Source organism: Medicago sativa, chromosome 3 (genome assembly GCF_051527215.1).
Source record: "Medicago sativa cultivar Bolivia chromosome 3, Bolivia_mono, whole genome shotgun sequence".
Taxonomy (NCBI): domain Eukaryota; kingdom Viridiplantae; phylum Streptophyta; class Magnoliopsida; order Fabales; family Fabaceae; genus Medicago; species Medicago sativa.
In genome coordinates, this window is record NC_140751.1 from 13,294,797 (window position 1) to 13,320,111 (window position 25,315).

General features: G+C 32.8%; 3 protein-coding genes across 3 annotated transcripts; all 3 read left to right on the plus strand.

Moving 5' to 3' along the window:
• The first annotated feature begins 3,361 nt into the window (after positions 1 to 3,361).
• On the plus strand, positions 3,362 to 4,084 carry LOC146935883 (uncharacterized). The gene has a single exon (XM_085749109.1). The coding sequence runs from the start codon at positions 3,362 to 3,364 to the stop codon at positions 4,082 to 4,084; it is 723 nt and encodes a 240-aa protein (XP_085605235.1).
• A 4,193-nt stretch (positions 4,085 to 8,277) lies between these two features.
• Positions 8,278 to 19,681, plus strand: LOC146935884 (adenylate isopentenyltransferase 5, chloroplastic-like). The gene is made up of 2 exons (XM_085757655.1): positions 8,278 to 8,506; positions 18,987 to 19,681. The coding sequence occupies exons 1-2, from the start codon at positions 8,293 to 8,295 to the stop codon at positions 19,679 to 19,681; spliced, it is 909 nt and encodes a 302-aa protein (XP_085613781.1). The 5' UTR covers positions 8,278 to 8,292.
• Positions 19,682 to 23,860: 4,179 nt separating this feature from the next.
• Positions 23,861 to 24,586, plus strand: LOC146935885 (uncharacterized). The gene has a single exon (XM_085749110.1). The coding sequence runs from the start codon at positions 23,861 to 23,863 to the stop codon at positions 24,584 to 24,586; it is 726 nt and encodes a 241-aa protein (XP_085605236.1).
• Positions 24,587 to 25,315: the final 729 nt, after the last annotated feature.

The window sequence follows — 25,315 nt, forward strand, 5'->3', positions numbered from 1 at the left end:
ATAATATGATTAAAGGCTAAGATTTGGAGTAAGTAAATAAACTTACTCTTGGAGTCAAAATATCCCCACCCTATATATATATATATATATATATATATATATATATATATATATATATATATATTAACACCGGCGGTAAGCATTCCTCAGTGCAAGGTGTACCAGGGAACCCACCCCAAGAAACAAATTGACAATACAATGTATATACAAAAAGGTTAGTCAAGACCCAAACACATCATAGCTAGGGTCCGACCACCATCTCTGAGAACCGTACACAAATGAAACGTTATTAGCTTTTAGCCACCAATACGAATGGAACTTTACTTTATCTATAAGTTGTAAGATTGGAGTTTCTATGTTATTGAAAAGCTTGTTGTTGCGTTCATTCCATATCAGCCAAACACCAAGAAGTCAAATCATTTGAAAAAAAGACGTGTGTAACAGAAAAGAAATGTGTATTAATAAAATGACAAAAATATCCTTAAATAGAGCTTTTTTTTATGATAAACAAAACTTTTTAATAATATAAAATAAGTATTTTATTACAATGAAAGTTAGAAAATATAAAATAGGTTGAATTGAAATGTTTTCGAATAAAAGTGAGGTTACATAGTAGGGTTTAAAAGGTTTAAATGATTGGGATTGTTTTGACGTGATCGAGGTTGAAAACGGTTTTGAAAACTGAGTCGCTGATGTAGTTTTTTGCAACGATCAAAAGTAAGTATTTATATCGTCTCCTCAGGTACTAGTGCGATATCACAGACCGTTCAACATCAATTATCATTTCAAGTTAAAAGAGTAATTGGTTTGTTTGTTAAAACTACAAGAACTAATTGCTATGATAAAGCGAAGATTAATAAGGCGTAAGCTTGTTAGGATTAGAGTTCCTTGACCAAGCATCACATGTAACCTAATGACCACATATATGGATTCTAGCTTTTAATCGAAATATTCACGTATCCCTCGACAATATCATTCGTGTCCAAATAATATTGTGAAATCAATTGTATCGTTTAATCGTTGATTTCTCAAACTATTAAACGATCCAATATTTGATCGTATCGATTATTCGATGATGTCTCAATCTAACAAACGATCCGAAAGCGTGAAGTTTAGATACAAAAAGTGATTATCAAAACATCAATTATGTTATGAATTTATCTATTAGTGGATGTCCATCCATTACCCTTCCACATGCTTGTAACTCCCACTATCCATTACCCTTCCATATGCTTGTATTGTGTCCTATAAATAGAGCTCATATTGTATTGTAGAGACACACTTGTGAAGTAATACAAAACATTCTTATGTTCTCTCTTTGTTTCTTTTTCTCTATTCTTATATTCTTTACAATATACTGCAATGTTAAGGATCAATTTCATAACAAATTCCATGTCTAGAATTCATGTATTGACAGATGATTATTCTAAACCTAGATTCAAAAGTACCTCTATATTCAAATCAAATGCTAGAATCATATATTCAAAGATCAAAAGATTACAAGATCAAGTACCTCTAATCCCAACAATGGATATTTAGCTACTCATTGTCATGGTAACTTTGCAAGATTGAATTGAAAGATGAGGATTCATTACAAACTCGTGATTTCTTAACAACTATGAAAGAACACACCTTCTATCATTCTCACTTTATGAAGAACACAAGATTTCGCCCTATTTCTCTCTCTAAGACTATTACAAGATATTCTATGATATGATCTAAATGAAATGATCAAGTGGGCTTTTATAGAATTTATGATCTGGCTCAACTCGCCTCGCGAGTAACTTCATTCGCCATGGCGAGTTGAGGTTTCTTCACCAGTGGGTCTGCGCCACGTCAGCTCTGAGGAGTTTTGGCCTCCCTAACTGGCCTCGCGAGTAGATTGTTCGCCATGGCGAACTCTGAATCTTTGCTCTCTGGAGTTGCTCACCATCCACTCGCCTTTCCACTGGAGTTGCGATCTTCCTAGCTGTTGCGAGTTGGGGGCGAGTGATCTCTGTTACTTACTGACTTTGCTCGCCTTCTTCTCGCCGTTGCGAGTTGGGGGCGAGTGATCTTTGATACTTTCTTGAGATAAGCTTTTGTTCTTTTTCTTTGTTTTTCCACTTTGCTTGGTGTCTGGAGTTCACTTCCTGCACAAATGGGTAGAGTAAGACAAATAAAGCGTAATATGACAATTATCACTTTTCTCTTGGCTTTTCCCTGGATTAATTGTGAAGCAAAAACAAAAGTGCCTTAATTATACATTTGAAATACTACTTTCTGGCAGTTATTAAACTCTCCCCAACTTAATTTTATGTTTGTCCTCAAACAAAAGATTGAAAACTAAACAAGTTTAAGACAAGACACAAGTACAAAAGGTTTTGAAAACTTTTTCAGATGAATGGTTCAAAGTGAATGGGCGGGCAAGTATGAAGTTTCCGACTAACCTGGAAATCCACTGCAAATATGAAATGCGTCCTAAGCACAAAGTTCATGTCACACAGTTCAAGTCAATAACACACTTATTCACGAACCACATCTAACACATTTCTTTGTAAGTTGATAAACAAAATTAAAACAATGAGTGAGGGTTATTAAACACACATCTGGCAATCAAGCTAACATCCTGATCAAGTTATGTGTTCATCCAAATATCATTTCAAAAGGCACAAAAGCATGGATCAAAAGGTCTTTTATGGTTGTAACTTGGATTGGCTACAAAAGAAAGGACATTTGTGGGACAATTGAATTCAAAAGGCCAAGCATAAGGGACCATTGACTGAATTTAACACAATTTTTTAAAGGAAAGATATCAAATTATATATATAAAGTTGGTATACATAATTAAATATAAGCTTATAATCACATTTATAGCAGGTAAATAATGTTATTTCTTCTTGACCAAAAATAATAATATTATTTTTGAATCCTTTTTACTATAATATCAATTAATATTTAATTGTTACTATATAACAAATGTTTTCTTGAACTTTTTCCTATCTTATAATTTTTATTAACTAATAGTTATTCCTCTGGAGCATTATATAGCATAGTTGAGTTCACTTCACTCAGAGGTGGAGCCCCTCTTGGGCCAAGGTGGGCAATGGCCCACCCCCAAAAAACAGTTCTTATTATATATATATATATATATATATATATATATTATGTTTTGAAATATCATAATGATTGTGTAGCATGTTGTAGTGGTTAAGTGTCTTTTTGCCAAGTCTTATGTGCTAGGTTCAACTCCTGCCAAAGCTATTTCCATTTATTCTTTTATTTTCTTTTGTATAAAAAAAAGCATAATTCATAATTTTTAAAATAATCCTTCTTTTTTTAATAAAACATAACTCCTTTATTCAATTTTTAAGATTTTGAGATGAACAAATTTCGGAATGTTCAAGGTTTATCTGGTGTTGTTTCTGTCAGTTGTTCAGAAGGTGATAGACGTGCTGGCGGTCTTGCAATGTTTTGGAAGGAAGGAGTTGAAGTGGAGGTATTATCTCTTTCCTCTAACCATATTGATATCTTAATTGCTATTGAGAATGGAGATGAGAAATGGAGGCTTACTGAGGTATATGGTTTTCCGGAGTCTCAAATGAAGCATAAAACTTGCGAGTTAATTGACCAGTTATCATTGGTGGAAAGTACTGATAAGTGGCTTCTCATGGGGGATTTTAATCTGATTCTTTCACAGGATGAGAAGGAAGGTGGGAATTTCGAAAGCTCTCATATGATTTCAATGTTTAGAGACACTCTTCAAAATCACAATCTTTCTGACTTAAGTTTTGAGGGTGATAAATTTACTTGGCATAATAGACAAGATGGTGTGTCTAATATCAAGGCACACCTTGATAGGATGGTAGCGACACCAGCCTGGTCCTCATTCTATCCTTCGGCTCCAGTGGTGAATTTAACGAGATATGCTTCAGATCATCTACCTTTATGGCTGCGGCTTGCTTCTAGGAAGCCAAAGAAAAAACAAAATGTTCTTAAATTACAACGCTTTGAAGAATGTTGGCTACGTGATAGTGGAATTTTGGAAGCGGTGAAAGGTTCTTGGGAGGAGGCAGGGGATTCTATGTCTGACAAAATTAATTGATGTGTGAATGATCTTTCTAACTGGAGTAAGGATCGTTTTGGTGATGTCCCCAATCAGATAAAAATTGTTCAAAAGAAATTGGATGATCTTAATAAGCAAACCCAACATGAGGGGGTGATGTCAGAAATTAGACGAGTTGAGGCTAGATTGAATGACTTGGTGGAGAGTGAAGAAATTTGGTGGGCTCAGAGGTCTCGTGCTTTGTGGTTAAAGCATGGAGACAAAAATACAAAAAATTTTCATCAAAAAGCTTCTCAGAGAAAATCTAGAAATTGGGTGGAATCTATATGTGACGATCATGGGGAAAAATTTGATGATGAGGAAGATATTGCCAGAGTTTTTAATAATTTTTTTCAAGATCTTTTCTCTACAAGTAACCCAGAAAGAATTACTGAAGCAGTGCAAGTGGTCAAAGATAGATTGTCGGATGCTATACGTAACATTTTGGAAGCTGAGTTCACAGAAAATGAGGTGTCCCTAGCCGCTAAAAATTTAAAGCCTCATGCTGCCTCGGGACCTGACGGAATGCTTGCTTTATTTTATCAAAAATTTTGGAGTATAGTTGGCAAGGATGTGACTTCTTTTGCTTTGAAGATTCTCAATGGTGGTGGAAATCCGAGCACCATAAATTATACATATATTTGTCTTATTCCAAAAAAGAAGAAGCCGAAGGTGCCAGGTGATTTTCGACCTATTTCTCTTCGCAATGTCATTTTTAAAATAATTACAAAGACAATCGCAAATAGGTTGAAATTGATTCTCCCAGATATCATTGGAAAATTCCAAAGTGCTTTTGTGCTGGGACGTTTAATTACTGATAATGCCTTACTAGCTTTTGAATCTTTTCATTATATGAGGAAAAAAAAGAAAAGGCAAGAAGGGGTGTGTGGCGTTAAAGCTAAATATGTCAAAAGCATATGATCGTATCGAGTGGAATTTTTTGATTGAGGTGCTTCAGTCTATGGGTTTTTCTCAGAAATGGCAGAACTTGATTTTCAATTGTATTTCCAATATTTCTTTCTCTGTTTTGTTGAACGGAAGTCCTTGTCAGAAGTTTTATCCTCAACGAGGTCTCCGCCAAGGGGACCCTTTATCTCCTTACCTATTTATCTTATGTGCTGAGGTTTTTTCTGGGCATTTAAATAAGGCACAAGCAGAAAAGGTCCTTCATGGAATTCAAATTTCTAGAGGAGCTCGAAAAATTAATCATTTATTTTTTGCAGATGATAGCCTCATTTTCTGTAGGGATTCTTTTCAAGACTCTCAGACCATTCAAGAAATTCTTAATACTTACCAATCTGCTTTTGGTCAACTTATTAATTTGGACAATTCTGAAATCTCTTTTAACCGAAATGTACTTGATGATCGTAAAATTTTGTTCCAAGGTTGGATGCAAATTAAGGTTGTTGAGTGTCATTCGAAGTATCTGGGGCTGCCTGCTTTGTTGGTAGGTCTAAGAAACAGGTTTTCAATTTTGTCCAAGATAGGGTGTGGAAGAAGCTGAAAGGTTGGAAAGAGAAATTTCTATCAACTGCTGGGAGAGAAGTTTTGATCAAATCAGTGGTTCAAGCTATTCCTATGTATGTGATGAGTTGTTTTCTACTTCCGATGGGTTTATGTTAGCATATTGAAAGTATGATTAGTAAGTTCTGGTGGGGGTAGCAAACAAGGTGAACGTAAAATTCATTGGATTAAATGGGAGACATTATGTAAGGAAAAAAAGAAAGGTGGAATATGATTTCGAACATTTCATGAGTTTAACCTTGCAATGTTGTCTAAACAAGGTTGGCGTATTATGCACCACGAAGAATTATTAATTTCACAATGTTTGAAAGCAAGGTATTTTCCTCGAAGCAATTTCTTGAAAGCTTCAACTGGTTACTGCCCAAGTTATACTTGGAGAAGTATGTTGCATGCACGAGTGGATGTTATTGAGAAAGCTGGTATTTGGAGAGTAGAAGACAGTCGTCTAATTAATGTATGGGAGGATAATGGGCTTCCTTATCAAAATAGACACAAGATTTGGTCCCCTAAGCCCCTTAATTGTGATATTATGTTTGTCTCAGATCTCATTCACCATGATATTCGATGTTGGAATGCTGCTTTAATTAATGAAATTTTTCTCCCTTTCAAAGCTCAACAAATTCTTCAATTGCCAATGTCTTTCTCTCAATTGCAAGATGAATTTGTGTGGGGTGCTTCACGGTCAGCTACTTTTTCTGTGAAGAGTTCATACCATTTCTTAAAGGCAAGGCGTGAAGCAGATGGCTCGCATAGCTCAATGCAGGACAATAATCACCAAGTGTGGAAAGAATTATGGAAAATAAAAAGTAGTCCAAGACACATCCACCTTTCTTAGAGGATTCTACATGAAAAACTACCAGTAAAAAATGATCTGTTTAAAAGAGGAATAAGTAGCGATCCATTGTGTGTTCTTTGTGGGGAACATAATGAGACAATTTCACATCTCTTTATGGAGTGTCATTGGTCAAAGCAGATATGGTTTGCTTCCTCTTTAGGTGTGGTATTTAATTCGCATGATTCCAACTATGTTCCTTTTCATAAGTGGCTAGAGGAAAATATTATTGATGTCGCTGAGGATATTATAGTCCATGTTCTGGCATTGTGTTATGAGATATGGTGTGCTAGAAATAAGAAATATTTTGAGGGGACTAATGTTGATGTGGCTGCCACTATTCAAAAGGCACAAAGATCTATTGTGAATTTTAAGAGTGCTAGTACGATGTTGGTGGAGACACTAAGTGGAGGTCCAACTTTGCCAATATCCGATGTTCATTGGACACCTCCTTTTAGTGGTTTCTATAAGCTTAATGTTGACGCAGCAGGTCCGATTGAGGGTGATAAGTGGGGTATTGGTGTTGTGGTGAGAGATAATGAAGGTGTTGTGGTTGATGCTAGTTCTTGGCAAGTTTTTTCATTACCAGATTCAGAGGTTTCAGAAGCCTTAGCTATGCGGAAGGGTTTGGAATTTGCAAAAGACATGTCTTTTCTGAATCTTATAGCAGAATCAGATGCTTCTAATGTGGTTTCAGCGTTGAATACTCACCAACAATCTTCCAATTATGTTGGCTCTATTATTCGAGATTGCATTAGTTTTAAGGGTAGTTTTCGTAGTTTAAATTTTTTGCATGTTAGGCGTGAAGCCAACCAAGCTGCTCATTATTTAGCTAAATATGCTCTTAAGGATTTAGATTGTATATGGGTCGAAGAAACTCCGCCTTGTATTTCTGCAGTCTTGGCATTTGATTTATTGTCAGACTTTCGTTTATGAAATTATTTTTAACGTAAAAATAATAAATAAATAATCTTTCCTTCCTTACTCCTATTTTTGGGTACAATTGTCTCTTTACTCTTTTTTTTTTTATACAAAGGGGACTTCAACTCTTTTTTTTATGAAAAAAATTGTCTGTTAAACCACATAACATATTTTTTATACAAAAGAGGACCTCAACTATCTTTTATAACGCATAACATATAATATAAATGTTAAAATATCCTGAAAAGAACATGATATCATAAAAATATTTAATTGTATAAACACTATTTTTTAGGTAAAAAAATACTATATTCTTTATTAAATTAAGATATATTTTATTATTGTACTTGATTATAAGTATATTTTCTTATGTAATGATCTTTTTTACATTATTATATATGTCATGAGTTTTATTTTAACTTTTTTTTTACTCAGTCGTTTGATTCAATTCGATTTAACACTTATACATCTGTTTATTGAAATCGGGTCATTTAATTCAGTCGTTAGGTTCAATGACCTAGTTGTTCGATCAGTTATCTTGTACTTTATTTGGGTTGATAAACGGTTGAGATTTTAAAATATTGATTTGAATTATGTTCAACAAAAAACAAATTTGTAGTCATTCAAACTAACTAATGATAAAATGTAATTGTAAGAAAATTAAGCTCCATCACTATTTATGGCCCACCCAAGACTTTTTTCCTAGCTCCGCCACTGACTTCACTCATCAAAACAACAAAAAATACAGAGAACAAGTTCTCTCACATATTATATATATCAAACCTCTACTTGGTATAACTCACTCCCTTACTTAGTAGATTCATAGAAATAATTCATTATGATTCAATAGTTTGAGTTTATTTTAAATTTACTGATTTTAATTACGTTTTATGTGTTGTTCTTTCTTCAGATTTTACATCTAAAAAACCCCATGGCTTTGACTACCTCAACCTTAACAGAAAAGAAGGTTTTGTTTATATTGGGTGCAACAGGAACTAGGAAGACTAAACTTTCCATTAACTTAGGAACTCAATTCCCATCAGAGATCATCAATTCAGACAAAATTCAAGTCTATAAAGGCCTTGACATTGTCACCAATAAGGTACAGGAATCTGAACGTTGTTCAATTCCCCATCATATATTAGGCATCATCGATGATCTTGAATATATGATCCTGAACTCGATCATCTTGATGTTTAAATTGTTTACAATATAGTGTTTATCACATAAATATTTGCAATATTTAGCTCCACAATTGGCATGATTTTCCAGCATAAAAGTAGGAAAAGAGAAAAAGTTAACTACATATTGAATGAAAAAAATTCATAACTTCTACCTTCTATAATTTTACTATCTTTTGATGGATTTGTTTCTTACCTCAATTTCAATCATTTCTATGTGCTACAATAAAAGATCATTCATTTATGAAGTTATGTATCCCATCAATGACAAAGTTAAATACACTAGCTTCTTAGATAGCATACTATCTATGCCTGATCCAATCTGCAATAAAATGTCAATCAGATTTTTAAGAATAAAGGCGATTAGTTAATTCAAATATACTAATCAACCGAGTTTTATTTTTATGATCATTCTACTATATGCATAGACTTGAAAAATGAAAACTAATATAATGCAAATGGGAAAAAAATAGGTAACGTATGCCTATATAATGAAGAATAAAGTCATATGAAACAAAGGATGCAAGGGCAAATGCTTCAGCACCTCTAGAAAACGAATGCTAATTAGCAGAACAACAGTCCACTTAGAATATTATACAAATGCCTGTTTTGAAAACAATAATTCTATGTCCATTTATAATCAAGATTAGTCCAAACGAAGCACCTAGACTGAAAAATTTGCTTCAATGGCTAGGTACAATGAGATCATCCCAATAACCTGTAATTAAGTCAAAGCCGGGAATGACATTCACCACGGTTTCATCTTGTTGGTTGCGACGGGTGCAAGTAACGTCAGAAGTCATCTTTAAAGCCTTTCGGTTGTTGACACGACGAGCTAACCACGGGAAACCTTCCAAAGGAATTCCCTTACATTTTGGAGAACGTGCCACTTGCACAAAGCAGAATAGAGAAGGTCTCGTTGATAGCTACGATTCATCAAATGATGAGAAAGGAAATCATAAGCATATTAATTTTAGAGTAAAATTATTGTCTTGAGTGAGGGACCACCAACAAGAGAAATCCTCCAAGTTTCAACGATGATGTTTGTTGCTGCTTATTTTGGAGCATATATCCATAGGGAGAAGAGGAAGAATTTTCTTCCAATTCCACTCCGAGCTATTGGTACAATGCACAGTGAGAAATTCGTCCTCACCAGAGGAATATCATGAGGAATATTCTAAATTGTTACAAAATTGAATTTATAAAATTTCTCTTTGATATGAGCCGTCTTTGCGTTTGAATTTTCTGATTGCATAACAAACGGAAAACATCATACTCTTGATTACCTGGATTTCTTTCTTGTGACAACTGAATGACTAAGACCCTAAATATGTAAAACATCATATGCACCCTACAATTGTTTTAATCATGTTCATGTTGGTGTAGCTTCTTAAAGGGGAACAAGTCTTTGGTACTTGAAGAACCGCACATATGAAAAAAATATACACACTCAACAATTCATGGTTATTGTAAGGACCCACTGGAATGCAGATGGGACACAAATAGTTTGGTATCTTTCCACATTGCATCACCCACCATAATCATCCTCTCTCCAACACCACTCTCCAAAAAGGAAATATTAACCTATGTTAGAGCAATGATAGTCAATCCTCCTTCACTCTTAGCCTTAGAAATATCTCAACATCGGAATCAAAAAATCTTTCTCGCACCTATAGACCCTCCTTGCAAGGTGCGGGGTTCAAACTACGGTCACCATCAAAATAAGAGAGAGACACGACACTTTAAACATAACATCAAAACATTCGATTTATAGGTCGTCTCACTTTTAAATTGATCAACCTCCACTTTTAAATATATTTTATGGGACTTCCGGTTGTGTGCATACCTAGTTAGGATGTTTCCGGCCTCCTCCATGCCTAACCTATTTCTTGCCTTATAAAAAAAATATAGGGAAAAAATCATGTATTAATTTACAAATGAGTAATGCTCCGTTTTGATTGGCTCATGAAAAAACAAATGAGTCATGATCCTTTTTTATTGGCTCATGAAAAAACAAGTGAGTCATGATCTTTTTTTTTACTGGTTGATATAAAATAAATGTGTCATAATCCATTTTGATTGGATGATAAGAAAACATTAAATGAGATGGGGAATGTAAAGATGCCACATGTACGGTTGATTCCTAGGAAGCCATTTGTATTTGTATATTATATATATATATATATATATCAATAGTATATATATAAAGTAAGGTTTTTTATGCCACGTGTCACTTCCACGTTTATTCTCAATATTTTTATTATTTTTTCTATATTTTATTTGACTTAAATATCTCAACAAACTTTTGATCTTAGCCACTAAATATTTTATTTAATTTTATATTTAATTTCTAATATTTTATGTAGCCAAAATATCTCAACAAACTATATATAATACTTTCAATATTATCCATTAAATCTTCCTTTTTTTTTCTTCCTCTTTTTTTTAGGAAAATAAGTTTCAAATAGTTACTATCTAATCTTTTAGCACCATACTATTCAATTGGTTTTTTCATTGAGGAAAAAAAGGCTTCAATTTTTTTTTTGTAACTATAAATAAATGAGATTTTTTTGAAGGAATAAATAAATGAGATTTTGTTAATCACCAAAATCACATATTTTGAGCAGAAACCGAAACTCAAATCTTCTTGATCTAAGCTTTTTCTTTCTTCATGTTTGACAAACACCTATACTATTGTTTCTTCTACTTATGCTTAGATTTTTATTTTTATATATATATAATATAAGATGGAACTAACACCTACGAGTGAGTTTACTGATATTTTTTTTCCAGGTCCTTGAACTATTGTTTCTGGCATCCATTACAAACACCTACGAGTTTCAGGTCCTTGAACTAACACATATACTATTGTTTTTGTTTCAGGTCCTTGAACTAACACCTATACTATTGTTTTTTTTCCCGATTCAACAGTACCGCTCTTCTCTCCATTCTTATTCATAATTCATAATTGAGTTTGTGGCATCCATTCCTATTTTATTTTATTATTATTATCATTATTTCACCAGTTCCGTAGTTTAGCAATAGGTATTTTTGCTTATGTTGATCTTTTATGTTGTTTTGTGTGTGAACCCACTATAGCGGACATTCATAATTGGTACGTGCAGTTATAGCAATCGGAATTGCCATCTATTCCTATGAGTACCTTCCTATGAGTTTTTGTTCTTCTTAGATGATTATTTTCTTATATATTAACAAAATTTTGTTGCAGTTATTTAGAATATAAAATAAATATTTATCATTTTTTAATCAATATAAGGTTTGTATTATTTTTTGGACTCGGAACAATTTTTTTCTCTGTATACTTTGAGATTATTTTTTTAATGGCAGTGTTAGTTTATTATTATTTTTTAATATAATTATTATTATGATTATTTTATTGTTGTTGTTACTATACTCTTACCGGAGATGATAATGGATGTCCACGGGTATACGTAGTAGTTATCTCTCTTTATTTGATAAAAATGATATTTATGTTATTTTCACATTTGCATGAATATCCGCTAAACGAGTATTAGTGGATATTAAGATATTTACAAATATTTGAAAATGTCAACGTGTTAAACAATTTTTTTATGCAAAAAAATGCATTATTAAAAAATAATTGAAATTATGTAGAATTTATTCGTAATTTTTTTTATTAATAAGTGTGATTCTAATGATTATTTTACAACCGTTTCATGTGAGATTTGGACGACATCTCTTGAAGTTACAAAGTCAGACTTTTACCACTGAATTGACACATCTTAGACTTATTCCTTCTATTTTTTTAAGACAAAAATATTATACCACACACTTTCACTTTGACAAGAAATTACTAATCAAATAAAAATCATTAATTAGACAATACAATTATATTTTATTTCATGACGAGAAATTTTTTATTTAAGTAATATGACAATTGTATAATTTTACTAATATATAATAATGGGTAAAGATTTTTGCAAGTCCAGATACTTAAAAAATGTTTATTTTATTCTATATATATGTTAATAATTTTACTAAATCCAGTTAATTATATTTGTTTGTGCATCTATAAATTTACGAGTATACAAAATTATATGCCTAACCCGGGCAACGCCGGGTAAATATACTAGTATATATATAAAGATATAAAGATAAAGATTTCTAAACCGTATTGCCTAACTCCACAATATTGTTGCCGCAGCTGCTACACAAAAATCTTCTAAACCCTAATTTTTAAATCCCTAGCACCATTGCGGCTGCTCCTTAATTACGTTTTGCAAAGATTCAAAGATTCAATGTAATCTAGCTTCAGGTATATACCTTGTCACTTGTGATTCCACACTTTTCATTCATTTGTTCATTTTATTACTTTTGTTTCTTTTGATTTGTGCTAAATCTTGATCTGAAATCTCTCTTCCTCCAGGAAACACTTTGATGCTCAGTGTGTTGAAGATGCTTTTTATTTCTTCGTCACCATCGGCTACCATATGTTCTATTTGGTTTATCACAAGTTATATCTTTTCTATTAGTTTAACAAGTGTGATTTCTTTGATTAAAACATCAAGTTCCACCCTTTTCAAATCAAGAGATATGCAGATATGTGTTTCTGGCGGTGAAAAACAAGAATCTGTGTGGCGTTTGTGAGTTTGCATCTCAATCTCCATTGTCTGTATTTTTTTATTTAAATCGTGTATATTAATTAGTAAATAGTCGTTTTGGAACTGTATATCAATGAAAAACAAAATATAAAAAGTAAAAAAAGAAAATACGACATGATAATGAAGGTATTTTGATTGATCTGTTAGTTTGGAATCATTTTTTTAATTTTTTAATTTTTTTTTGGTTTTTTTACAGCTTGATTGGCAGCTTGCAAGACCATTGAGAAAGGAGAATTTATCAACTGTAATAAGTGTCCCTCCACTTATCACTGATCTCGTGTCTTGAATGGCAGCTTGCAAGGTCAAAGATAAAGGGACCAGGTGGAAATGTTTTATTTATTTTTTAATAATCTTATGAAACCATACAAACACATTTGGCTGATCAGATATTGTCCAGACATTGTTTGTTTAGTTTGTGGAGAAGGAGAAGGAGAATTTATCAACTGAAATAAGTGTCCCTCAACATTTCACCGTTCTTGTGCCTATATGCACATAATTGTAATAAGTGTCTTTTTTTGAGGCAATGAAATTGTGTTTTTCAATTAAGTGAAGCCTTTTGGTGCCATTTGGTTTCCGATGAATTGTAACACTAGAAAATGACATTGAAGTTTACTTTTTGCATACATTGTAATTTGTAGTACAAATTTTGTACATTGTAAATTTATTTTTCTCTAAAGCATCAATTCAGATACCACATATATTTAATTTATTAGATAAAATTCAGATCACTCATTTCAAAAACACATTATCCCTGCTTCTGAAGTTACTGTCCTGGTTATATAGATGCTCGCATGAAACCAAATGTTAAATTTTTGCTTGATTTGTACTAGACATTTATGCATTTACCGTTTAATTTATACTGCACATTCTATATTAAATTTTTGCATATTTTTAAAAGACAGCCTAAATTTATACTATTTTCTCTTGACAAACTGAATGTGGTGATGCATTTTTGGATGGAGCAACTTGGTTGGAAACCTTTAGTGCTCTTTGAACCACCCGAACTTTTCAGATTCAGCATTGAGAATAGGTTAAATCCAAGTCATCTGTTATCCAACATTTCATTTGCCTGATAAGTTCTTCCTGATGACGAATATATGTTAATCATTTTGACCTATATGAGGGAGGTGGATGCTAGCATCTGGTACTTGCATAAGTTCTCAAAGCATGGAAACTGCTGCCTACAAAACTAAGCTACTGCTACATCCATGTATGTAAAATGATTAAATTTAATATTTGTCTAGTTTGTGACTCATATTATAATTTGTGGCTGGATATGATATAATCTTTTATTTAAATAACTACGAAGGACATTACCTTGTGTTGAGATAAATGTGATTTTTTTTTTGAATCAGCAAAATATTATTAACGCATAGTTTGTACAAGACACAGAGAGCTAGCCACTAATGAAATACAAAACAACGGGCGCCGTATACAAGCGAAACATACTGAAACCAACACAGCCATAAGATGGCCGGCCTCAGCTAAACTGATATAAATATACACAACAACACAAAGCAGCATTTAAGTCAACTAATAGCAAAAATTGACAAAAACAGCCACAACATAACAGGGATCAGCAGAACTGAAAGAAAAATAAAAAACCAGTGTTGGAATAACCCCTAGGGGAGCCTCAAAATCTCAGTAGAAATGCAGCAGAACATTCAAAACCAGCACTAGATACAAAAGCTGCTGAGCTGGAATAAACAGAAGAACCTCTAAAAGACACACCCTCTACCTCATGAGGAAATCACCGGGATCCCAGCACCACTCTGAAAATAAGGACGGGTTCCTTCAACCTCATTAAACTCCATCCCCAAGAAACCCCCTTAATCTCCTCAAAGACCTCTACCACCACCTTTGTAAACTTTATAAAAATTCTCTCGTTCCTAGCTTTCCAAAGCACCCAAATCGTTACGTGCATAATTAATCTAAACCACTTCACAAACAAAAACACTACACCATAATGCAAAGAAAGGTGAATTGGTAAGAAGACAATCTCTAGGACTATTAACCGGATGCAACACGTTACAACACGCAAAATTTCCTCTTGTTGGGATACGATCAATAAGAAGTATTCCAAGAAAAAGCAATATCTAGTTCAATGTGATTTAAATCAAATGGATAGACTAGAATCAGAACTCAATACTAGGGGTGTTCGCAGTGCAGTTTGGTTCGGTTTTGAGATTAAAAGTCATCCGAACTGCAAGGTAAAAAAACATGTAGTTTGGTTTGGTTCGGTTGACTTTTAAAATAAAATTTGAACCAAACCAAACCAAACTAATGCGGTTTTGGTTGAATCGGTTGGTGCAGTTTTTTCGAGACAATATAATTTTGTGTTACCAAATAGCGACATTAAAATCGGTTTTTCCAACAATATTTCCGACAATGTTTTAAATATCATCTAACATTACAATTTTATTTTCACAAAACAATATAGACGAAATTTAAAATGTGGACAAAAAATAATCCTTTTATGTCAGAAATGTAAAAGACCGAGATTTATCATTCATTGCATTTCATTAAATGAACAAATTTAGCAACAAGATCTGATGTTAAAAGCAAAAACACTCGATATGAACCCTCTTGGTTGAGTAAAAGAAAATTTTAACCACAATTGATATTATTTTCGTGCATAAAAGTTGGAAGAAAACGTCACTGCATTTTGAATGACAAAATTACATACCTACCTTATATCATTATATAAGTTTACTATCTTTGAGATTGGTTTTTTCTTTACCTCAATGTTGCCTTCTTGTTTTCTTTTCTCTAACTCAATTTCAACGATTTCTCTGTGTTACTATAAAACACCATTCATCTGTCAAGTTATGTATCACATTAATAACCATAAAATAAACATCACATCTTACAGCTATTTAATCAAAACCAAATAAACAATAATTTTAAGAGAAATATCTTAAGCAACAAAATCATATCTCTATTTTTCTCTAATTTCTTGGTAAGTAACAACTAATGAATTTTTCCACCAACGAACCACGTAAGCTATATTATACATAAAACTGAAATCGCGACTCTTGTGGTTTCTACAAAAACATTTGAGTATGAGGTGTGGCTCACAACTCTTCCTATAAAGAAACCATTTTAGAGTGCAAAGATTCAGAAACCAAGAGAGAATTCACTCTCTAACTCTCAAATGAGAAACTCACAATTTTATATTAATTTTAGGGGTCAGATTGTAGTTGAAGGTAATAGTAATTAATACATCAATGAAAACACAATCTAGTAAAAATAGATATCGTCAAACATCGTGGCTTGTTTAGGTTAAAGTCAATAGTAGGGTGGTGGAACGCGAAAACTAGCATGGTAGGGTGGTGGTCATGCAAAGTCTATGTTATCTGTATGTCTGTATATGTATCATTCTCCTCGGGTTGAACAAACCCCCCCCCCCCCCCGAGTTTATATCAAGTTCGTCATCTAGATATGGTGAAAGTTAAGAATGGAAAAAAGGGCCAACCCGCCCCCGTCCCTCCTTGCCCTGTCAATAGCCCGTCTAAGTCTAAAAAGGGTTGGAGCGGGGCGAGCCAACTAAAGAAATAGGCTTGAAAATCTCACCCCACCCCGTTTTATGGCGGACCGGCGGGTTGGCCCATCAATGTTTTATTAAAAAATATTAATTAAAATCTTCACATAAAGAATGTAAAAAAAAATATATATAAATTTAAAGCCAATTTAAAGAAATATTTTTTTTTGATGGTGTCGAAGGTTCGAACCCCGGACCTTGCATATATTATGCATTGTCCTTACCAACTGAGCTAAGCTCACGGGGACCAATTTAAAGAAATCTATATATATATATATATATATATATATATATATATATATATATAACTAATGACTCCACTAACAATATAAAAATAATTATTCAAGCATATAAATTACATCTTCTATAATTCTATAATAAATCAATAGACATTGAAAATAAAAACTCCATGAGTTATAAATCAACTAATTGTTAAAAATATAAGGCTAAAATCATAAACCAATAGTGACAAAATTAATTGAATTTTTTCCCCCAATATATGAAGGTGAAAATTGGAAATTGATTGTGAAATATGAATAAAAAGAAGTTAAAAAGAGAGTTTCTTTTTAACATATCAATCCAACGGGCCAACCCGCCCCGCCCCATCATCGTCCCTCTTTTTAGTGGGTTAGGCGGAGCGGGCACCCTTCTCGTGGCGAGTTCAAAATCTTAACCCACCCCGCTAAAAATGGCGGGTTAAACATTTGAGTATGAGGTGTGGGTTCACAACACTTCCATGAAGAAACCATTTTGGAGCGCAAAGATGGCTCATAAACAAAGAGAGAATTCACTCTCTAACTCTCAACCTATAGTTTTTATCAATTTTGGTCATTTATAGTTTTTATCAATTTTAGTCATTTATAGTTTTGTATTATTTTATTTTTTTTGCTTTTTAAGTAGTTATCAATATTTTTAATTTAAATTTAAGATTTATTGTTATTTAATAAACTATCAAATTTAATTTAATGATAAATGTAACAAAAACAAAAAACACTTCGTGACAGGTACAAACAATCGCAATATTTTTTATGATAGTTGTAACGAAGGTTACTTGAACCGTCATAAAATGACTTAGCGACACGTATCTCCTCGAAGGTTACCCATACGTTTGGATTTACCCCAAGCATTCAAATTCAAGGGACCCGTTCTGCATATACATATATTACATAGGTCAAGCCAAAACTTGTTTTCCTTAACTAAATTAACATAATGATATTTCATAATTTATTTAACATATTCAATTATGAAACATATGTATTTGATTGACAATAAAATTTTCGGCTACAATTGGTCTTTTTTTTTTTTTTGGGTGTCCGGGGTTCGAAGCTCAAACCTTGCATATATTATGCATTATCCTTAACAACTGAGCTAAGCTCACGTGGACGGCTACAATTGGTCTTCCTTAATTAAAAACAACTTTGTTTTTTACTAATATATAAAATTACTTATTTTTCTCATAGAAATCTGACTTTTTTTTATGTATTCTACATTTTATAAAAAAAATTCAAACATCTTCAAAAAAGATATCATGCATTGCAAAATAGACAACATTTTATTTTTTTGTTGACCATTGACTGAATTTAACACAATTTGTTTTAAAGGAAAGATGTCAAATTATATATATAATTAACTATAAGGTTATAATCACATTTATAGCAGGTAAATAATGTTATTTCTTCTTGAACAAAAATAATAATATTATTTTTGAATCTTTTTTACTGCAATATTAATTAATTTTTAATTGTTACTATATAACAATTATTTTCTTTAACTTTTTCCGATCTTATAATTTTTAATTAAATAATAGTTATTCTTCAGGAACATTATATAGCATAGTTGAGTTCACTTCACTCATCACAACAGCAAAAAATACAGAGAGCGAGTTTTCTCACATATTATATATCAAACCTCTTCTTGGAATAACTCACTCCCTTACTAAGTAGATTCATAGAGGTAATGCATTATGATTCAATATTTTAAGTTTATTTTAAATTTGCTGATTTTAATTACGTTTTATGTGTTGTTTTTTCTTCAGATTTTACATCAAAAAAATCTCATGGCTTTGACTACCTCAACCTTAACAGAAAAGAAAAAGGTTTTGTTTATATTGGGTGCAACAGGAACCGGGAAGACTATAAAGGCCTTGACAAAATTCTGACAAAATTCAAGTCTGACAAAATTCAAGTCTATAAAGGCCTTGACATTGTCACTAATATGGTACAGGAATCTGAACGTTGTTCAATTCCCCATCATATATTAGGCATCATCGATGATCCAGAATTTGATTTCACTATGGATGACTTTTGCAAGCACGTGCTTGATGCTTTAGATCTCATAACTCAAAATGGACACCTACCTATTATTGTAGGAGGGTCAAATTCTTACCTTAAAAAATTACTCGAGGACCCAACTATTGCATTTCATTCAAAATATGATTGCTGTTTTATTTGGGTAGATGTGTCTCTGCCTATTCTGTTTCCATATTTGGACAAAAGAATTGATGAAATGGTTGCGGCAGGGATGGTAGATGAGATAAGAGACTTTTTTGTACCGGGAGCAGATAACACAAAAGGAATTAGAAGGGCAATTGGGGTTCCTGAGCTCGATTCTTATTTTGAAATGGAAATGAAAAAAGGTATAGATGTTGCTCAAAAGGAAAAGACATTACAGGAATCTATTAGAAAAACCAAACAAAACACCTTCGTATTGGCTAAAAATCAATTGTCAAAGATCCAAAATATGGCTGATAAGCTTGGATCGATGATAAACAAAATTGATTCCACAGAAGTCTTTGAAGCCATCTTAAGGGATGGAGATTATCAACATCTGCATCAAGAGATTGTGATTAAGCCAAGCATGAAAATAGTGAAGAGATTCCTAGAGGGGACAAGACATGGATTCAGAAATTCAAAATATTCAAATGGCAATGCAAAACACACACCGAATGGTGTTTGAAACATTGGGACAAAAGTTATATTTTTTTTATTGATTATTTTCATTTGGGTATAACATATGCATGATCATTGTTGTCTTATTTTTCTCTGGGAATAAAGTCCAGGTGGGTGGGTTTTTCGGATTTTGTCATCTTATTGTAATAAGTAATGCATAAAATTAACCAAAAAAATTATGCAAAATTAGTTCATTGTTTTTTGACACAAAATTAAGAGTTGTTGACAAGAATCAAATTATACTTGCGTATGTACTTTTTCGTCTTGTTTTGAAGGAATGTACTTTTCCATCTTGTAATTAATTGTAGTTTTTTGAATAATAATATTAGAAAATTGAACTAGCGTCAATTAATCCAAACAGTAAGACTTAAAAGCTTAATACTCGTCCATGTGGGAAACTTCACTAACTAGAACAAGAGCCGGAGGGTGGATTTCAGATAGTGGTTCTGAATTCTTGGTTTTCTTCACGTGAGATGGAGGTTGAGGTGTGAAGGACATTAAACTACTTGACGGAAAAACAAAACTTACTACATTTTACATTAAGAAAAATAATATATTTTTCGAACAAAAAAAAATTAATATGTAGTACCTTTTAAGTGAAAAATACGTGAAAAATACAAAAAACTAGACATAGTCCACCCAACCCCACAATGCACATATTTATTTATTAAACTGTATATCACATGATAAAATTTAAAAAAAATATGGCCACAAAAATTTAATGAAATTTAGATACCAAAAAAATTAAAAGCAAAATCTTTAGTTCTTGAGATAAATAAATCTAGGCAAGTTAATCTTTGTTATTCTAGGTTTGGTTGATAAAAGTAAGACAAAGGCAATAACAGAAAGTGTAAAGAATATATATATATATATATTAAGACCGGCGATAAGCATTCCTCAGTACAAGGTGTACCAGGGAACCCACCCCAAGAAACAAATCGACAATACAATGTATATACAAAAAGGTTAGTCAAGACCCAAACACATCATAGCTAGGGTCCGACCACCATCTCTGAGAACCGTACACAAATGAAACGTTATTAGCTTTTAGCCACCAATACGAATGGAACTTTACTTTATCTATAAGTTGTAAGATTGGAGTTTCTATGTTATTGAAAAGCTTGTTGTTGCGTTCATTCCATATCAGCCAAACACCAAGAAGTCAAATCATTTGAAGAAAAGACGTGTGTAACAGAAAAGAAATGTGTATTAATAAAATGACAAAAATATCCTTAAATAGAGCTTTTTATTATGATAAACAAAACTTTTTTATAATATAAAATAAGTATTTTATTACAATGAAAGTTAAAAAATATAAAATAGGTTGAATTGAATTGTTTTCGAATAAAAGTGAGGTTACATAGTAGGGTTTAAAAGGTTTAAATGCTTGGGATTGTTTTGACGTGATCGAGGTTGAAAACGGTTTTGAAAACTGAGTCGCTGATGTAGTTTTTTGCAACGATCAAAAGTAAGTATTTATATCGTCTCCTCAGGTACTAGTGCGATATCACAGACCGTTCAACATCAATTATCATTTCAAGTTAAAAGAGTAATTGGTTTGTTTGTTAAAACTACAAGAACTAATTGCTATGATAAAGCGAAGATTAATAAGGCGTAAGCTTGTTAGGATTAGAGTTCCTTGACCAAGCATCACATGTAACCTAATGACCACATATATGGATTCTAGCTTTTAATCGAAATATTCATGTATCCCTCGACAATATCATTCGTGTCCAAATAATATTGTGAAATCAATTGTATCGTTTAATCGTTGATTTCTCAAACTATTAAACGATCCAATATTTGATCGTATCGATTATTCGATGATGTCTCAATCTAACAAACGATCCGAAAGCGTGAAGTTTAGATACAAAAAGTGATTATCAAAACATCAATTATGTTATGAATTTATCTATTAGTGGATGTCCATCCATTACCCTTCCACATGCTTGTAACTCCCACTATCCATTACCCTTCCATATGCTTGTATTGTGTCCTATAAATAGAGCTCATATTGTATTGTAGAGACACACTTGTGAAGTAATACAAAACATTCTTATGTTCTCTCTTTGTTTCTTTTTCTCTATTCTTATATTCTTTACAATATACTGCAATGTTAAGGATCAATTTCATAACAAATTCCATGTCTAGAATTCATGTATTGACAGATGATTATTCTAAACCTAGATTCAAAAGTATTTTTCAATTGCAATTAAATCAAACATAAGCATAAAGTGCAAGAATAATCTCAATATCAAATCAAATGCTAGAATCATATATTCAAAGATCAAAAGATTACAAGATCAAGTACCTCTAATTCCAACAATGGATATTTAGCTACTCATTGTCATGGTAACTTTGCAAGATTGAATTGAAAGATGAGGATTCATTACAAACTCGTGATTTCTCAACAACTATGGAAGAACCCACCTTCTATCACTCTCACTTTATGAAGAACACAAGATTTCGCCCTATTTCTCTCTCTAAGACTATTACAAGATATTCTATGATATGATCTAAATGAAATGATCAAGTGGGCTTTTATAGAATTTATGATCTGTCTCAATTCGCCTCGCGAGTAACTTCATTCACCATGGCGAGTTGAGTTTTCTTCACCAGTGGTTCTGCGCCACGTCAGCTCTGAGGAGTTTTGGCCGCCCTAACTGGCCTCGCGAGTAGATTGTTCGCCATGGCGAACTCTGAACCTTTGCTCTCTGGAGTTGCTCACCATCCACTGGCCTTTCCACTCGCCATTGCGATCTTCCTAGCCGTTGCGAGTTGGGGGCGAGTGATCTCTGTTACTTACTGACTTTGCTCGCCTTCTTCTCGCCGTTGCGAGTTGGGGGCGAGTGATCTTTGATACTTTCTTGAGATAAGATTTTGTTCTTTTTCTTTGTTTTTCCACTTTGCTTGGTGTCTGGAGTTCACTTCCTGCACAAATGGGTAGAGTAAGACAAATAAAGCGTAATATGACAATTATCACTTTTCTCTCGGCTTTTCCCTAGATTAATTGTGAAACAAAAACAAAAGTGCCTTAATTATACATTTGAAATACTACTTTCTGACACTTATTAAACTCTCCCCAACTTAACTTTTTGTTTGTCCTCAAACAAAAGATTGAAAACTAAACAAGTTTAAGACAAGACACAAGTACAAAAGGTTTTGAAAACTTTTCAGATGAATGGTTCAAAGTGAATGCGCGGGCAAGTATGAAGTTTCCGACTAATCTGGAAATCCACTGCAAATATGAAATGCGTCCTAAGCACAAAGTTCATGTCACACAATTCAAGTCAATAACACACTTATTCACGAACCACATCTAACACATTTCTTTGTAAGTTGATAAACAAAATTAAAACAATGAGTGAGGGTTATTAAACACATATCTGGCAATCAAGCTAACATCCTGATCAAGTTATGTGTTCATCCAAATATCACTTCAAAAGGCACAAAAGCATGGATCAAAAGGTCTTTTATGGTTGTAACTTGGATTGGCTACAAAAGAAAGGACATTTGTGGGACAATTGAATTCAAAAGGCCAAGCATAAGGGACCATTGACTGAATTTAACACAATTTTTTAAAGGCAAGATATCAAATTATATATATAAAGTTGGTATACATAATTAAATATAAGCTTATAATCACATTTATAGCAGGTAAATAATGTTATTTCTTCTTGACCAAAAATAATAATATTATTTTTGAATCCTTTTTACTATAATATCAATTAATATTTAATTGTTACTATATAACAAATGTTTTCTTGAACTTTTTCCTATCTTATAATTTTTATTAACTAATAGTTATTCCTCTGGAGCATTATATAGCATAGTTGAGTTAACTTCACTCAGAGGTGGAGCCCCTCTTGGGCCAAGGTGGGCAATGGCCCACCCCCAAAAAACAGTTCTTATTATATATATATATATATATATATATATATATATATATATATATATATATATATATATTATGTTTTGAAATATCATAATGATTGTGTAGCATGTTGTAGTGGTTAAGTGTCTTTTTGCCAAGTCTTATGTGCTAGGTTCAACTCCTGCCAAAGCTATTTCCATTTATTCTTTTATTTTCTTTTGTATAAAAAAAAAGCATAATTCATAATTTTTAAAATAATCCTTCTTTTTTTAATAAAACATAACTCCTTTATTCAATTTTTAAGATTTTGAGATGAACAAATTTCGGAATGTTCAAGGTTTATCGGGTGTTGTTTCTGTCAGTTGTTCAGGAGAAGGTAATAGACGTGCTGGCGGTCTTGCAATGTTTTGGAAGGAAGGAGTTGAAGTGGAGGTATTATCTCTTTCCTCTAACCATATTGATATCTTAATTGCTATTGAGAATGGAGATGAGAAATGGAGGCCTACTGAGGTATGTGGTTTTCCGGAGTCTCAAATGAAGCATAAAACTTGCGAGTTAATTGACAAGTTATCATTGGTGGAAAGTACTGATAAGTGGCTTCTCATGGGGGATTTTAATCTGATTCTTTCACAGGATGAGAAGGAAGGTGGGAATTTCGGAAGCTCTCATATGATTTCAATGTTTAGAGACACTCTTCAAAATCACAATCTTTCTGACTTAAGTTTTGAAGGTGATAAATTTACTTGGCATAATAGACAAGATGGTGTGTCTAATATCAAGGCACACCTTGATAGGATGGTAGTGACATCAGCCTGGTCCTCATTGTATCCTTCGGCTCCAGTGGTGAATTTAACGAGATTTGCTTCAGATCATCTACCTTTGTGGCTGTGGCTTGCTTCTAGGAAGCCAAAGAAAAAACAAAATGTTCTTAAATTACAACGCTTTGAAGAATGTTGGCTACGTGATAGTGGAATTTTGGAAGCAGTGAAAGGTTCTTGGGAGGAGGCAGGGGATTCTATGTCTGACAAAATTAATTGATGTGTGAATGATCTTTCTAACTGGAGTAAGGATCGTTTTGGTGATGTCCCTAATCAGATAAAAATTGTTCAAAAGATATTGGATGATCTTAATAAGCAAACCCAACATGAGGGGGTGATGTCAGAAATTAGACGAGTTGAGGCTATATTGAATGACTTGGTGGAGAGTGAAGAAATTTGGTGGGCTCAGAGGTCTCGTGCTTTGTGGTTAAAGCATGGAGACAAAAATACAAAAAAAATTCATCAAAAAGCTTCTCAGAGAAAATCTAGAAATTGGGTGGAATCTATATGTGACGATCATGGGGAAAAATTTTGATGATGAGGAAGATATTGCCAGAGTTTTTAATAATTTTTTTCAAGATATTTTCTCTACAAGTCACCCAGAAAGAATTACTGAAGCAGTGCAAGTGGTCAAAGATAGATTGTCGGATGCTATACGTAACATTTTGGAAGCTGAGTTCACAGAAAATGAGGTGTCCCTAGCGGCTAAAAATTTAAAGCCTCATGCTGCCCCGGGATCGGACGGAATGCTTGCTTTATTTTATCATCAATTTTGGAGTATAGTTGGCAAGGATGTGACTTCTTTTGCTTTGAAGATTCTCAATGGTGGTGGAAATCCGAGCACCATAAATTATACATATATTTGTCTTATTCCAAAAAAGAAGAAGCCGAAGGTGCCAGGTGATTTTCGACCTATTTCTCTTTGCAATGTCATTTTTAAAATAATTAC

What these genes read in the sequence shown, in the direction of transcription:
- LOC146935883 (XM_085749109.1), top strand. Translation starts at nt 3,362, where the DNA reads ATGAACAAATTTCGGAATGTTCAAGGTTTATCTGGTGTTGTTTCTGTC.
- LOC146935884 (XM_085757655.1), top strand. Translation starts at nt 8,293, where the DNA reads ATGGCTTTGACTACCTCAACCTTAACAGAAAAGAAGGTTTTGTTTATA. An exon ending in AATTCCCCATCATATATTAG is followed by an intron (nt 8,507 to 18,986) that starts GCATCATCGATG and finishes ATCATATATTAG; the next exon opens with GCATCATCGATGATCCAGAA.
- LOC146935885 (XM_085749110.1), top strand. Translation starts at nt 23,861, where the DNA reads ATGAACAAATTTCGGAATGTTCAAGGTTTATCGGGTGTTGTTTCTGTC.